The sequence below is a fragment of the Artibeus jamaicensis genome, unplaced genomic scaffold (genome assembly GCF_021234435.1).
Source record: "Artibeus jamaicensis isolate MK-2021 breed Jamaican fruit bat unplaced genomic scaffold, CSHL_Jam_final scaffold_1964, whole genome shotgun sequence".
Classification (NCBI taxonomy): domain Eukaryota; kingdom Metazoa; phylum Chordata; class Mammalia; order Chiroptera; family Phyllostomidae; genus Artibeus; species Artibeus jamaicensis.
This window is the reverse complement of record NW_026522030.1, coordinates 6750693-6767791: the sequence shown is the minus strand read 5'-3', so window position 1 is coordinate 6767791 and position 17099 is coordinate 6750693. Positions and strand designations below refer to the sequence as shown.

Here is a 17099-nt window from a genome sequence, read left to right as displayed (position 1 = left end):
TGTTTTAGTTACTCAAAAAGAAAAAATAAATCAATACAGATCAGGGAAGCCCTACTGAATGCCGGCAGAAACAAATGAATAACAGAACTAAGCTGAAGAGGAAAAAAATAGTCAAAGGAACGCAATATGTTGACCCTAAACTCTCTGTTTCAAAACAAAATGAGCTGCAAACAAACTGGAAAGCAGGTCTGCTGTTCACAGTGAGGCATACGCGTGAGGCAGTTCTGAAACTGCTTTTGTCTCCTAAGACTGGGTAAGGCAGTCAATACATTGGACTCTCTAGGTGGGAGCCAAGTTCCTCCAAAGGGCCAGCACTTTGCTTGTGTTGGGGATACAGCGGGTACTGTATTAGCTCCCTAAAGCCACCGTGACAACCACCACGAACCTACTACCCTACAGTTCCCGAAGTCAGATGTCCAACACGCGTCTCTCTGGGCTGAGATCCCAATGTCAGTGGGCTGAGCGCCTTCCTTTCAGGGGGCTGCGGGCACAGTGCGTTCCTTGCCTCTTCCGTATTTCCAGATGCCCTCCACCTTCCTTGCCTGGTAGCCACGCTCCTCCACTGTCAAAGCCAGCATCTTCAGGCCAAGTCCTTCTCAAAGGGCCCCCTCTCTGGTTCTCTCTTCTGATTCCCTCCCCCCACTTTCAAGGACCCTGTGATCACATTGGACCTACTTGGTTGATCCAGGATCATCCCCCCTCTCAAGGCCGGCTGATTCACCACCTTGATTCCATCTGTAATCTTAGTCCTCCTTTGTCATATAACCTAACACATTCACAGGTTCTGGGGATTAGGGTGTAGGCATCTTTGAGGCTCATTTTTCTGCCCACCACATAGTTGGTGCTCAGACATGATGGACACTTACAGTTAACCAAACAGAAACGGACAACCAAAGGCCTCCCCCCTCCCTCAGTCTTGGTGAAGAAGGGCTAACAGGGCGTCTGGAGCTTTTGCCAACTGGACAGCAACTTGGTTCCAACTCGCTAAGAAATATTTGACAAAACGGTGCAAACACCTTTGCAACTTCTAGGAATGAACCCCAAGAAGATGGCCATGGGTATGCAACACAAGAAATTACGAAAATAACTGGGACCTCTTCTTAAAAGTCTAGGAATTGATCAGCCAAATATTGTATGGTATGCTCATACAGGGATACTGTGAAGTCACAAAAAATAATGTTGCAAAAATTTTTATGACATGGCATGATGTTTTCCAATGAAACCTTTTTAAAATTACAAAGTCAACATGAGCACACAGTAGAAACAGTCAAACAAAAAAAAAAAAGAAGGGTATATAAAACTGTAAAAATCTTGCCTCTCTAAAGCCCCCTTCCCTTAAAAACACACGTCCAGACCACCTGAAGTCTCCGGCCCCCACTGAGACTCGGAAGTAACCACCACCAACAGTTCTCAGGCATTCTCTCAGGAACTCTCTTTACATATGGTAAGTCTGTACACATGAATGTATTTCCTGTCTCAAAAGAAGTGAACACCACCCTGCACCCTCAAATTTTGCAAAGGTCTTTCTGACTTGGAAGGATCTTAAAGCAGCCCTGTCAATGGAGGGCGGAGGAAAGCAAATATTCGGGTCCCAGTTTTGCTGAACTGGTCTTGTCCATGTCACGTTCCACGTAAGCACACCACTCTGGAAGGACACGCGCCAAAACCGCCACGCCACTTTTTCTTTCAGTGCAGGACTTGCTACGTCCTCCGCAATCAACAGGCGCTTTCTTTCTGAATTCAGCTTTTTAAAGAGTCCTTAAAATTGCTCATCTTATGTGGTTTTCAATTCCATTAGAAGGACTGGGAAGGAACATGCCAAAATGTTCACAGGAGTTGGCTCTGAGTGGTGAATTCCAGGTGATTCTAATTTCAAGCTTTTAATTCATTTTCGGTGCTCTCCAGATTGTATATGAGGCCCATATTGTGGAGAGCAAAAAGAAAAACAAGTGTTAAATAACAAAAGTAAACTTTTGTGGGGGCGGGGGAGCACGACATGAAACACGTCCCTCGGGGTTGGGGCCCGGGCCCTTAGCTGCGCTGATGCCACCTGGAGAAAGCACCTTCTGCATGCCGCCCAGTCCACGTCTCTTAGCAGTTGGGATGTCACTCCTGATCCCCGCCTGCCACCTGCCAGCACAGATTGGCTTGGGGGCAGTTTAACCTGTGCCGGAAAGACCCTCCAAGGTCTTTCCCATGTGCCGCTCCTTTTAAAACCTTGTTTCAATTGAAATTGAACTAAACACCTGATTGCAAGGGAAAGGTTAGGTAAATTATAACTCAGCCACAAGATGAGATGATACCATGCAGTTATCACAAACTGCACTTACGAGAAGTTTTTAATTACATGGGAAAAATGCAAATGAAACAAGGGATGCAAAACAGTATCCAGTATGGCACGCCAATCACGTAGAAAGGTACGGAGGAAGGTCTGAGAGGAGCTACATGCAGACGTTAAGGCCCAAACAGCCCGCACGTCTGGCAGCTCGGGAGTGGATAAACAAAGCGTGGAGGAGCCGTACAACAGAACGTCACTCAGTGACCACAGGGAGCTTCCCGAATATACTACAACGCTGTGCAGAAAGGCCACACACACTATGATTCATCGATGTGAAATGCCCCAAATCTATACAGTTGGAAACGGAATGTGACTGCTTACTGGGCACAGGAACCTTTTTTTGGGGGGGGGGCGGTGATGAAATATTCTGAAAGTAGATAGTGGTAATGGTTGTACAACTTGTGAATACACTAAAAACCACTGCTTTGTATACTTTAAAGGGGTCAATTTTACGACATGTGAATTATATCTAAAAAAGGATTCTAATCAAGGTTGAGTTCAGGAGGTGGGATGGTCTGGGTCCCTCTGCTGTCTGTCTGTGTGTGTGTCTTATGTACTGAACCTATTACTTTAGAAGCTGGGAAAAAATTAAAGCTAAGAAGAAACAAAGTTCTCCAAAGGGCCTACGTTAGTACCTCTGGAGCAAAGCTCCTCTCAGGTTGCTGGACACCCCAACCTCTGAAAGCTGCTAAGAGAACACTCTTATGAAATGGGGGCACAGGCTGACCTCAGATCCAGCAAACCATGCATATCCTTGATGTGCCGGCATTGACCTTGGCATGACCACATGTGGAGCCAGAAGAGCAACTGATGGATGACCCTCCCATGCTGGTCAGCCACCACTCAGCAGCTCCAGGCCCCTTGCTCAGCGGCGTGGGAAGGAGGGAATAGAAGAAAAACCACAGCCAGCCCCTTCCGACCACCTCCCTCAGGCGGAGACTGTGTTCCCAGGGGCCCTGGGCTCTCCCCTTTGGAACACTCTCCCCTCCTCCTGTGAACAGGGCAAGCCACAGCTGGGCTCCTCCTCTAAGGGGCCCCCGTGTAGAAACTAAGCATTTCTCTTCTGGGCAGTAGCCTGCATAGGAGCTCCTTTAAAAGCCAGGCAGTAGGACTAAGCAACTTGAACTTCTGCAGTTTATTAAGCACCCATTCAGAGGCCAGTTTACAAATCCAGCTACAAGAGTATCCTAGGAAGGATGGAGAATGTGGCATAGCCAGCGGAGAAAGGTTAAAACAGCCACCCAGCATGTGCCAGGGTCCTTAGGAAAGAAATCACCTTCCAGCTCCTCAGGAAAAGCTGTTCTTTCTCAGGGCAGGCTCATCAGCTACCTGAGACTTGCGATGCCTTTACCGGCCACTCTCACCCACCGGCACCCACAATCGTGTGGCTAATGAAAACCACTCACGCAATTAGAGCTTCCATTTTGGAGGGTGCTTATCATAGGCCAGGCACTGGATTACACACACAGAGTTCATTGTGTCCTGCCATTATTATTCTTATCATTTTGTAATCCTTACCTGAGGACATTTTTTTTCATTGTTTTTAGAGAGAGCAGAAGGGAGAGAGAGAGGAAGGGAGGGAGAGAAACATGGATGTGAGAAATCGGTCACTTACCTCCTGTATGCACCCGGACTGGGGGTCAAACCCACGACTTTTCAGTTATGGTACAATGCTGCAACCAACTGCACCTGTACACCAGCCAGGGCTGCCCAGACATTATTGTTGTTATAATCGGTATTATTAATATTATTAGAGGGCCTGGAATCTACCTCAGCATAGCTCCTCTGCAGACCCTGGGAAGGGAAGCAAGATGCCGTCTCTGAGGTTCAGGGCTCGGGAGCCCCTCCCCAGGAGCACAAGGGGGCCACTGTCCCTCTGGGAGAGGCAGCCCAGGGAAAAGCTCTAGAGGGAGGCAAGTCCGTCCTCTAAGCTGGAGCTCAGTGATCACATGAAAGTTATTATCCCACCTCTTGCTTAAAGAGCCAGGGGATTTTCAAGTCCCCAAAGCAATCAGGGGCTGCTGTGCCACGATTCCTCCCAGCAGTCTCTGTGGGGCAGGGCTGCCTGCCAGCGAGGACCTGCAAGGAACGGCCTTGGGCTGGTTTCATCCCAGGGGCAACACAGACTGCCCTTTTGCCCCGGAGGCAGGCTCCATGGTAGAAACTGCTCGACTGGGCATGACTGGACGGAGCCAGGCCGAGGACCCTGGCCAGCTCCTTCTTGGCTTGTGACCTTGAGCAAAAATCCCTTCCATTTTTCTCACCTACAAAGACAACTAATGCTAGTTACCTTACAGGGTTATACTGAAAACCAGAAATAAATTTTTCAAGCCTGCGTACAGGGCCCAGCACAAACAATGCCTCTTTTTTATTGTAAAATCTTCTATTACAAAATCATAAGCATGTAATTCTGCAACATAACAATGTCACACTGAAGCTCACCATAGAACATTTTAGGTGAAACGTTCAAATTAAAACTATAAATTATTACACCCATATTAGGAGAGGGTGTGAGGGAAGAGGTGGGAGCAGCACTTCCTGTGACTAAACCCTGGACACGCCCTAGTTTCAATCCCGGCTCCTCCACCTGCCGGCTGTGTGACCTTTGACATGCTACTTCACCTCTCTGGGCCTCAGCTGCCCCTCTAAAAATGGGGCTAAAATTTAGTGTCTCCTCACTGGGAGGGCTAAATGGCTCAGCATGGGCCCGGCGCTCACTAAGCACACCGGTTGGCACAGAGGCAGCACTCCCCAAATGCCGGCAACTGCTATTATTGTGCCTGTCCATGAGATACAATAGAGCCCGCTCTGCCCTACCTTCCTTCTGTCTGCTGTCGTTAGCACGGCCCCCACTCCACTGGGCCGCCCACCGTGCTTCACCGAGAACACATTCTGAATGGCCAGAAGACTCCTTCAGGTTCCAAATCCAAAAGCGGAGTGTGGAAACACAGCGCAGCTGTCGCCACTGTGACTACAGAGGGCTGAGTGCCCAGCTGCCAAGGGCCATCCATGTCAGTCTGTTTTTTCATCACACAAGTTCAGGGTCACAGGGTCCGGGACTAACCAGAAGTTCTGGGGCTGATCCCCGTCCCAGCTCTGCTACTTCCTTGCTGGGTGACCTTGAACAAGTAACAACCTCTCCGAGGTAACAGTTCACTCATCTTTCAGTGAGGCATGGCACAACATCTAACTCAGGGACTGTTTAGGGATTCATTAAGGTGGAACATCAAAAGCACTTAACAGCTGTCCTGGCCAGGTGGCTTAGTTGGTTGAAGCATCATCCCATACACCAAAAGGTTGCAGGTTTGATTCCTGGTCAGGGCACATACCTAGGCTGTGGTTCGATCCCTGGTCGGGGTGCAAATGAAAGGCAACCAATCAGTGTTTCCCTCTCACATCAGTGTTCCTCTCTTTCTCTAAAAAAAAAAAAATCAGTAAGAGCCATATTGTCACAGGAGGATTTTTTTTTTAAGTGCTCAGCAGAGTGCCCAGCATAGAGTCGTCACCCAGCGAATGCCTGCTGTCACCTTTTCTCTCACCAGGGCTCAGCCGGTGCGTCCCCTCGGGCGCCGCTGTCTTCGCTGCTTGTCTCCTGCCCCCATCCTCCCGTTCAACATAATTTTCATGCAGAGCCCACGGAGGACCACGCAACCAGGTGCTGGGTTGCACACACCTTGCTCTGGTCCCCGATCGCCAGCACCCACCGTCCACCCCATTGACCACTGGCAGAAACAAAATGGGCCTCCCCGCCAGGGATGACCTCAGAGGTGGAGGGCGTGGGGCCAGGCAGGATCTAGGACGAACACTGGGCTTCTGAAGCTTGGTGACTTTCAAGATGAGATGTCCTTCATTTCCTCTCTCTGCATTCTTTTGGTACTTGGTCAAATTAGGGTACGAAGGAGGTGACAGAACAAAGCATGTGGCCTTTGGAGGACCGGAAGGGCTGGGATCCTTGGCCCTGAGCAAGTTACTGCACCTCTATGAGCCCCAACTGCTCATCTATTAAATGGCACTATTAGTGCCCACCACGGGGGTACTGGGAGGAATAAGAGAGAATGTATCTAAAGCCCTTAACCCAGGGCTTGATCCATAATAGCTGGTTAATAACTGGCAACTGTTATCATCATCATTATTATTTTTAAATGCTAGTCAATCTTGGCTGTCCTGAAAGGAACTAGGTTTTGTGCTCCGTTCTGTGGTGGAGGCTGAAGCTGCAGGGGAATGTGCACAGGAATAAGAGCAGCCCAAGACAAGTGCTGAAGGGGGAGTCAGCCCCTCCTGGGAGGGTGGGACGGTGCCAAGTTCCACCCTGCGGCTCCCTGGGGAAATGCTGGGCGGTGCCTGACCCCCTCCGAGGAGCTTTCCTTTCTAGCATTTGACTTGCCTCTGCCCTGGACCCACCCTGGGGGCTAAGCGAGCACCGCAAGCCAGGCAGCAGGCAGTACTTTCTCCCCAGGAAAGCTCTGCACAGCATCAAGGAGTCCTATTTACAAACAAAGCCTGTTCTTGGCTCCACCACCCACACAGCCAAGCCCCTTTATTCCATTTCAATGTGCCTAATTCTACTGCAAATGCATTGGCAATAAACGGAATTAATCAGTTCTGGCTGCCCGAGTGAGTGTGGGCAGGTGTTTGCATGTCCCAGGTACCTTGGAGGGGAAAGTAAAATACTGGCAGGGAATAGAAAGTGCTTGACTGGGGTAGGCACTGACGGTAGAAAGGACTTGACCGAAGGTGGCATTTTATGAGCAAATAAAGCCTTCGACAACCTGCAACTGAGAAGCAACTGAAGTGGCTGGAAAACTCCTATGGAATACATTTCCTCTGCCGTGTTTCAAAATGGAAATCGCTTTATTGTCACTGTCGCCACGATTATAAAATATTCCGTCCAGACACTGCATGAGGACATAAAGAAGAGTGCAAATCATCCATAATCGCATCCTGTCAAGAGCACCACTGTGGATATCCTGGTACAGGTCGGTTTAGGTATTCCTCCAACCATGTTTTTCACGGACGTACACCCATGGTGAGACCCTGTTAGAGAGGTGATTCTGCGGCCTGTGCTTCCCGCTTAGTAAGAAACCAGGGATGTCTCTGCTATACGCACAGACCTCTCAGGCCAGGACCCAGCATGTCCTCTCTCTTGAACACAACCTCCCCCTTCTCCTTAACACGGATTCAATCTGAACGAATTTACCGCCAGCAAAGTCTGGAGCCCATTCGCGTGTCTCCTGGCGCTGGGGACAGGGCTTGTGTCACGGCACAACATCCTCTCTAGGAGGGACCGGAGGGACCCAGGAAGAGGAGTGACCAGACTTCTCGAGCACAGGTGGCTTGTTTTCACCTTACACATGTCTCTCCCCTGCTCCCCTCTTTGCGTTGGCTGCCAGGACGCCGGGCGCTGCAGCTGGGTCCTGCCTGTAGCTGGGTTTGCAGCCCCTATAGCAAGTGTTCTGAAAAGTCACCTCAGCTCCATCTCTTTCCCTCTGCCTCCAGTTTTCTCCCTCCTAATTTTCTCATTCATTAAAAAAGACAGAGAATCTTTACTCTGTGTTTTGAAACTAACTCCAATCATTTCTTTTTTTTTGTAATTTTGGGGGGAAATAAATGGAGTTAAAATGGGCTAAATGCAGTGTGGCATGCTGGGTTGGACTGTGTCCTAGAACAGAAAAAGGGCAGTATTGGGAAAACCAAGCACTCTTGAATGAAGTGTATAGTCGGTTTAGCAGTTTTGTGTCAGCTGCTTATTAGTCTTGACAAACGCGCCCTGCTCATGTAAGATGTCAGCATTAGGGGAAGCTAGATGAAGGGAAAAAGGGGGACTGTCTTTGCCACGTTTCAGTAAATCTAAAACAACTCCAAAATACCGCATTCACTAAACACAATCTGCATAGAGAATACTAGGAGGATGCTTCCTCTTGAAGTCCCAGCAAGGTATCATCTTAACCAGCTGAGAACATAGCAAGTGCCCAGACCCAGGTCATTTCAGAACCCAGCAGACCCAGCTGACCTCTGAGGAGTACCTACGACCCGCCCGGCTGGCCCGGTTGCCAGTGCAGTTCTGGAACCGGACTGGGAACCCCGGCTTTCCCTCCTACTTGTTCTGCAACTCCCTGCATCTCAGACCCTGTGCCTGTACAGTGGGCAAACAAAGGAAGGTATTTCACGGGGCTTTGGGGAAGCTTTAAGAACTTGGGACCGTCTCCATCAGTGTCAGATGCCTAACAGAGTAACTGGGTGGCTAATAAGCAACAGACGTTCATTTCTCCCCCTTCCGGAGGCTGGAAGTCCTAGATCAGGGGGCCAGGATGGTCGGGTTCTGGTGAGAACTCTCTCCCAGGTTGCAGACTACCATCTTCTTCCTCTGTCCTCGCATAGTGGAAAGAGAGCTAGCGAGCTCTCTGAGGTCCCTTTTACACGGGCACTAACCCCATTCACCCTCCTGACCTGGCACCTCCCCAAGGCCCCACCTCCTAACACCATCGCGCTGGAGGTTAGAGTTGATACATCTGAATTTGGTGGGTGGGTGGGGACACAAACATTCAGTCCATAACTTAGACACTCGGCAAGTTTAACCTTTATTTTTAATGTTATTGTTGGTTCATTCCTCCTTTCATCTTTTCAGTAATCCTGAGAAAGACACGTTATTTTTTTTAGGATTCCCTGGGGAAAGGAAGGGAAGCTCAGAGAAGTTGAAGGGATTCTCCACGGTCACACAGCTGTTAAAGCACAAGCAGCAAGCTGGGTTTTGGACCCAGTCGTCCTGGCTCCAGACCAAGAGCTCTCCCACCCCACTGTATTTGCTAAGAGACCCTGACACGCCCTGTCTCCGCACCACTCCAGCTGTGCACCACTATGATGTGAACACCACTCTGATCCGCTGCAACCTTTTCTCCTCGTCCGTGCAGACGATCAGCTTCCCTCACACGCGTGGGGCACTCAGGCCCTCTGTACGGAGACACAGTCTCACCTCACGCTGCGTTCCTTGGCCCCACATGTGGGATTAAACCTGCCTGGGCTCAAATCCTGCTCTGCATCCCATTGGCCTGTGACCTTGGGCAAGTCTGCTTAACTGCTCCATGCCTCAGTTTCCCCAGCTGGAAACTGTGGGTAATAATGACCTACCCCACAGGATAGCATGCAGGTGCAATGAGATGATATGTGAAGTCAATGTGAAGCTCAATGTGAAGTCAATTACAACTGCTGGAAGCACAGCGCTCTTTAAGACGTGAGTTAATACTATTTCAGTAACTGCCGGGTGCCCTGAATGAAATGCCAGCCCCGAAGCTGCCCCAGGACAACCCCAACGCGGCCTGAGGCTTTCTCTCCTCTTCTCTAAAGCACTGTAATAAACTCCCGAGTCAGGGCCATCGCAGCCCAGCAGCAGTGTTTGCAAAACAGTGGCCATGAAGAGCCTGGGCTGGCCCACCGCCCAGCACCACATGGGAGGACCTGCACTGAGGACGACTGAGAACTCAGGGCACGGGAGGGAGACGGGCGCATGGCTCCTGCTGCTCGCTCTGAGCTGTGAATCAGAGGGCAGCCAGGGAAGGGCACCCCACTGGGACTCATCCTTAAGGTGGGCACTGACTGCTCTGCTGCAAGTCTGAAATCAGCCTCAAAGAACTCCGTGCACAGAGGGTTCCCTCCCTCGGCCCACAAGTACAGCCCTGCGCCCCATCCCCTCCCATGGGAGAGCGGGGCCTCTCACCTTGAGCCCACTGCTTTCTGCCTCAGAGCCCGGGTCCACGCCAGTGATGTAAATGCCAAGGCCGTACTCTGCTCCCCCGCGGATCGTGAGGCCCAGGGACCGGCCGTCCCCCAGCACCAGGTTCACCTGCAGGAAGGATAGGAGGCAGCATTGGAGGGCCTGAAAGGCGCCATGAGCTTCAGGGAGCAGCAAGCTGCAGAGTCATGCCCCCGCCCTGCAGGCCACCTTGATTGAGTCAGGTCTGCAAGATGCCCTGGGACATTCTGGTTTCAACCCCAGCTCTGCCTCCAGCTCACTGTGTGACCTAGGGGGTGTCCCTCTGCTTCCCTGGGCAGCAGTTACAAGAGCAGAAAGGGAAGGAGGTGACATCTAGGGACGCCCTGATGCTCACCGTAGAGCACCTCATCGCTTCAGGAGCCACATGGTCTTCTCACCATGAGGGCCGTGGACTCCTCTGCCTCCACTGGCCAACCTTGACCACACTCCTCAGTTGGGAAGGGCCTGCTCAGGCCCTGGGGTCTCCGCATCTCTCAGCCTCCCTCCTTAGCATCAAGGCTGAGTGCAGGCTCGGGGCGCCACAATCTGCCACTCCAGGAGTCTCCTGCCTTCCCAGGGGTCTTCCACCTCTGCCACCCATCTTCACATACCACAGTGGCGTTGCTTCAGTAGCCCTCAATTCTACAAACACAAGGAGCACCCAGACCCAGCGCTGGAACAGGGGACCAGGGATGACCCAGACACTTCCTACTCGTACGAGTCTCCATCTAGAGGGGCAGTGAAACCAGTGTGGTCAGAGAGTGTGGTGAGGTGGCTTGGGGACCGTGTGGATACGGAAAAGGGACAATGGTCCTGACTCGGGGTAGGGGTGGTCAAGGTGGCTTCCTGTAGAAAGTGACGTCTGTGATGGGATCAGAGTGAGCAGGAGCACAGGGCAAGGGTGGGGCAAAGACAGGGGCAGAGGCAGCAGCGGCAGCAGGAGGGGCTTCCCAGGGACACACGACAGCGGGTGTTACTCCTCTGCAGTAGGGAGGGGAGCGTGCTCTGCTCAGGACGGAGGAGCTGAGTCCCTGTAGCCGGAGGGGGGAGTGCCGGGGGCCAGCCGGGGACTTGGGAGGATAGGCCGGGGAGACTGCAGGCAGGTCTGAAGCCTGCGGGAATATTCAGGTCAAGTGTGCCTTGGATATGAGAGGAATTTATATAAAAGAAGGGGGCCTAGAACAGCTGAAATCTATCCCCCAAAAGCAGAAAACATCCCGGAACAAGCTAGGACCCAGTGACATGTAAAAGATGTGACTGCCACAGGCGGGGGCATTGCCCGCAGGCACCAGGGGGGGGCAAATGTCACAGAGTTAGGGAAACTGTCCAGCCACCTTTCTATTTTGGGAGAGTCCATCACCCACGAGTTCCCAAGGGCTCTGTACCAGCCACTGGGAGAAGCCTTGTACATATATTATCTCACTTCGTTGTTTGACCACCCTGGAGGTCAGGAGGGAGGTGGTCGAGTCCAGAGTGCCCTGCGGGGGGCCCAGCTGTGCCACTGTGGACACGTTGCTTAGCTAACCTCTCCGTGCCTCAGCCTCCTCGCCCGGAGAGGGAGGGTGAACAGAGTGTCTGCCTTGTGAGGTGACCTTGGAGGGGATCAAATCAAGAGACAAACGCAGGCTGGTCTCCGGCCCACAGCACATCTCAGTACAAGTCGGCCGTTGTTGGTTCCATCTTGCCGGGGACGAACCCAGACAAGGCCACATGGCCGCAGACCGGCTGGCAGACCGCCGTTGGGAGAGAGCCCAGTAGACACCCCAGTAGACAGTGGCTCCACGGGGTTTGTTGCTGAGACTGCAGACTCTGCTGCATTCCGGGTGCCCCCCACCCCCCCGCAGTGGGCCAGGGCCAGGTGGTGCTGCCGGTGGAGCAGCCCCAGCCCCACAAGTCCAGAGCCAGCTCCGGGTTTGCTCCTCAGACAGACCGTTAGCGAGAAGGGCGCCCGTGTGGCCTGCAGAGCTGTCACCCAGAAGTGTCAGAGAGACAGACGTCCTCCTGGAAACAGCAGGCTCTGTGGACACCTGAGGCCGAACGTGGGAACACCTAACTGGCCAGTCCCCACGACCTGCCCCTCTCTGCCCCAGTACAGAGCCAGCCCCAGGGCTGGGACAGGTTTGAGGTGACCTGGGTTCAAGGCCCCCCACCCGGGTCCCTCATCACATGCAGGTCTGTGTATCTGGGAGGTGACAGTGCGGTGGTTAGACGGGCACACTCCGGGGCCAGACCGAGGAAGTTCAGCCTTGGTAGTGGCGCTTCCCCTCTCCAGGCCTCAGTTTTTTTGCGGAGAAAGCAATCATACCCACTGCACTGGGCTGTTGCGAGGGATGAGCGGGCCCGTGTTCTGGGTGCGTTTAGAATCCCCCTGGCACAGCTGAGGCCCTCAGAAAACACTGGCTACTGCTGTCATCTTCCAAATGGCCCTCCTGGGCAAGCCACTGGGCTAAGCTTGTGCAAGTACAACCTGGAAAGAAAGGAGATTTCCCTCTCAGAGATGACCCTGGGCTGCGTCCTGGGCTGGGAAGGGCCACACAGGTGTGAGCGGTCACTGGGCTCCAGATGCTGACCCAGCCCCACGTGGGTGCCCGGCCCAGATTCAGAGGAGACTGTAACCGCGTCCCTGTCCCCAGGAGAGCCCCAGGGCTGGAGCGTTGGCCGCTGAGGACTCACAATGGGAGTCCCTCCTGCCACCCTGAGGTCAACCCCTTCCTAGAGCAGCTCCCATCCAAGGACCAGAGAGGGGAGAAAGCCTGGCACTGCCTCAATCCAGGGCAATTCCGCAAGGCCGCCCCAGCTCCAGAGAGCCCGTGAGACTGGCCGAGGCCTCTGCAGCAAGGGCAATGCAGCCAACTTGCCCCTCTGCCCAGTTCTGCGCCCCTCACACCTTTACCAGCATGATCCCAGGGCAGCGCAGGGCTGCTGCAACTCATGACCGTGAACTCAGGGGCTTCCAACAACACAGATTTACTATCTTCGAGTTCCGCAGGCCAGAAGTCTGGAGTGGTTTGGCGGGACTGCATTCCTTCCAGGGGCGCTCAGGGAGAACCCCCTCCCCAGCCTCTAGAGGCCACCCGCTTTCTTTGGCTCACGGGCCCTTCCTCCAGCTACTCAGCCCGTGTAGTGTATTCCAACCTGTCCCCGGCATCACATCGCCTCTTTCTGACTCTGGTCCTCCTGCCTTCTCCTTCTAAGGACACTTGTGATCCCATTGGGCTCACCCGACAATCCAGGAGAACCGGTGTTAAAGATCATTAATGCAATCACGTCCACATCCCTTTTGCTGCGGAAGGTGACCGGAAGGTGACATCTGCACAGGGTCCAGGAAGTAGGAGACGGACGTCGCTGGGGAGTCACTGTTTCCACCCAGGGCCTCTCCTACAAACCTCTGCCAGGGAGATCTTGGTCTCAGAGCCCCTCCCTGGGAGTCTGACCTCAGGCAGGGCCTCCGGAAAAAATATGACCTCGGAATCCTGAAGGCAGAGGGGGTCAGCCAGGGCAAAGGGAAGGCAAAAGCTCAGAACCTGGACAGCACACAGAGCCCTGGGGTCACCGGAGGATTCCATTTGTAGGGAGTACAGCAGGGAAGGCGAGGAGAGACAAGATTCGCCTATGTGGGGGGCTATGAGCCAGGCCAAGAAGCCTAGGCTTTAAATAGGGGGGACAGAGAGGCTCAGATTGAGATTTTGGAAAGTCTCCTAGGACGGGGGAAGAGCACAGAGGGCCACATTCTGGAGATCCTTCAGGAGGCGTGCGCCTTACGACAGTGGTAGGGGGAGTGAGGCAGGACTCAGAGCAGGGAGGCAGGCTGAGGACAGAGCAGCCAGGTCCCACCTGGAGCCCCCACCCTCCTGGGAAGAACAATGCCCCTCTTCCACACTGTGCCTTCAGGGCCTGGAACAAGCCCAGCTCCAGCCCTGCTCACTGGGTGACCTGGGGTTGGTTCTCCTGCCCCAACTGCAACCCCACCCTCACTGGGTCCCTCCAGCTCCTGGACACGAAGATTCTGGGGGAAGAGGCCCCAGAGGAGCCCAGGAACACACAGACGACAGCGAGCCGTCTATGGCAGCCCCTCTGAATACTAAGGATGGAAACATACCTCCCGCCTCCCTGCCGCCTCCCCATAAATCCTTTACATGGGAATAAAACGAAGTCTTTATCACAGAACTGTAATAACAGCCCCATCAACCACAGAGTAATCCGCCTCAATCACTTGCTGCAAATGCAACCGGCGTTTGGTCAGAAACAAAATTCGCTGATGGGAAAGGGCAGGAAGGGGAGGCAGCCTGGTGCCGTGGAAAGGCTACCGCTCTCGCCAGCAGTATGAAGGTAGTCACGGTAACTCACTGAATTCATTGGTCACTCAGTGTGTTTCCTAAACCCAGGCACTGGGCTCAGCACTTCACATGCATTAATCACCTGGTTTAATCCTCTCTCCACTCCTATGGGTTTTCCCCCCTTATTATCCCCATTTTCTGGATGAGAAAACTGAGGCTGGAGGGATGAAAGAATGTGGCCAAGGTCACAGGGCCAAGGGCTAGCAGAGGCCTGGCATTTAAGGAGGCACCACACCGACTCCTGAGGCCTGAATCCAAATTCTGCTTCTGCCCCGCAGTCCTCAGCAACCGTGGGGCAAAGCCTACGGCTTCTCTGACCTTTAGTTTCCCCTTCAGCGAAATTCTCACGGAAAACCTACCAGGAGCAGGCACGGCCCTCCCCCTTCCTGCCTTGCCCCAGAACCCCAATCCTGCCCCGGAAGCAATGTGAGCAACTCCAGAAGATGACGTCAATCAACATTTTGGGGCAAAAAGATATGAAAGCTACCTAGCACCTAGTTGGCATTCAATAAATGATGGTTGTCACTGGAATTAATTACTATGTCCCAGGTGCTGTGCTCTGCGCTTACACATGATCATTAATCCTTGGAAGAGCCCCACGTGGCTGCCGTGACCGTCCCCAAATCAAGGAGAGGGAAGCTTAAGTGGCTCAGCCAAGGTTAAGTGACTCTCTCAAGGTCACACGGTCAGAAAGTTCTACAACCAGGTGTGATACTATGATTTATAACCAGAAATATGTATACTGGGTCTCCACTCCCCTTCCTACACAGAGCCCCTGACACCCTTGGGAAATCCCTAAGTGGTAAGGGCAGCAGGAGCATCTAGTGCTAATGAGGTGACTCCGGGTGGGGGTGGGCTCCTGCGTGGCTCCTGCGTGGAGGGCGGTCATTGGGAAGATCAAGCTGTGATTAGAAGCTTGGAATTTTCACCTCCCCCCATCCACTCTCCAGAGAGGAGAGACGGGCTGGAAATGAAGTTAATAATTGAGCCTGCCTACATGAGGAAGCCCCCATAAACACCCCCGCAGTGTGGGCTTCAGAGAAGCTTCTGGGGCGGTGATCGCGTGGAGGGAAAGGGAGAGAGGTTCACCTGGAGAGGGCGTGAATGTCTGTGCCCCTCCCCACACACCCTGCCCTGTGCGTCTCTTCCATCTGGAGGTTCAGCCGTTGCCTTTGTCATGTCCTTTTGTAACAAACTGGTAAGCAGGAAGTAAACTGAGTTCTGGGAGTTGTTTAGCCAATTAACTGAACCCAGGGAGGGGTTCATAAGAACCTCTAAGTTATAGCCTCTGTAATTCTGCAATGAACAGCGTGTCCAAAGGTCTTGTCAAACAGGACTTTGACTCAAACCCAGCAAATATATGTGGAGCCTCTACCATGTACTGGCTGTTTGGCAACGTGTTTCCGTTTTCATTCATTCACTCACTCCATACTTACTGAGCACCTATGCCTTGCCAGGCACTGATCTAGGCACGATGGGTGTACCAGGGCACAGAACCACGATCCTTACCATCATGGAGCTTGCGCAGTGGTGGGGAGGGTTGGCCCTATCATCGTCTCCACTTCACAGAAGATGGGATTGAAGCTCAGAGAGGTTATATAACTGTACAAGGGCACACAGCTGGCAAGGGGTGGAGTGAGGATTTGAACCCAGGCTGCCTGGCTCCAGGGTCTTACCCTCCTTGCCACACTGACGCTACCCCATTTACCACCCGCCCCCCAGAGCAATGCTGTCCTGGTTTTATAACAGCCCACAGAGGAAGGGGACTAGCACAGAACGCAGCAAGGAGCACCCTGCAGCCTGGCCCTTATCTCCTCTGCAGACCTGATGGTGTCTTGTGAGCAGACAGGTCCGACTCGCACAGAGCTGCGCATGCTTCCCCTCCCTCTGTGCCTCCCTTCGGCCTCCGGACGGTTCTCGCCCCACAGTGTGGGGAAGAGCATCTCAGCGGAAGGGCTGCAAAACCAGAGCCAGCTCTGGAGCACAGCCGAGGTGGCTGCCAGGGGAATGTCGTCACAGGTGCAATGTTTATGTCGCTATGGCCCTGAAAACTCATTTCCCTAGGCGCTGTGTCCCCACTGGGGCTGTGCTAGGATTTTGGAAGTCTGGCATGGGACGTCCATCTGGGAGTCTGGCCACAGCTAGTTGGAATATTAGAAGATGAGACCAGTCCACTGGACAGAAGAGAATCAAGGCCCAGGGAGTCCAAGGAAGGGCTTGGGGCCCTTCCCCACAGGGAAATGGGGGTTTCCATGTTGTAGCAGCAAGGGGAGGAACGTGGCAGTGTGGGGAGGGCAGAAGCGTCAGTCTGGTGCTGTGCTACCTGGGAAGGCTTCCCTGGTGTGGTCTGGGGTAGTTCCTGCCTGGTAGGGTATGTGAACCCTCCCAGGAACATGATTCCCTAAGCTCCTGCCCTCTGCGTCCCCATATTAGTCACCCCAAGACTCCCAGAGGTCACCTTACCTCCTCCCAACCCTCGCATCTACTCAATTCCAGGTCCTTCTTGCTAAGCCTCGAAGACACCATGCTTGCTTGTACCACAGGGCCTCTGCACATGCTGTCCTTGCTGCCTGGGATTGTCAGCCGCCAGGGGGCACACGGTGGCTCGGGAGCCATCTCCTCGGAGCAGTGCCTCCCTCCCTGTCACTCTCTGTCCCCTCTCTCGAGCTCACTTCTC

General features: G+C 53.2%; 1 protein-coding gene across 4 annotated transcripts in view; it reads right to left on the bottom strand.

Annotated features, from left to right (window-relative positions):
• Positions 1 to 17099, bottom strand: part of WHRN (whirlin) — a 76659-nt gene that overhangs the window by 32964 nt on the left and 26596 nt on the right. For 2 of the 4 annotated variants that reach the window (XM_037139466.2, XM_037139467.2), the window contains exon 3: positions 10050 to 10175. The exons of the other annotated variants lie outside the window; for them this stretch is intronic. In XM_037139466.2, coding sequence (XP_036995361.2) covers positions 10050 to 10175 — 126 coding nt within the window. The remainder of the gene's footprint in view (positions 1 to 10049; positions 10176 to 17099) is intronic. 4 annotated transcript variants of the gene reach the window in all.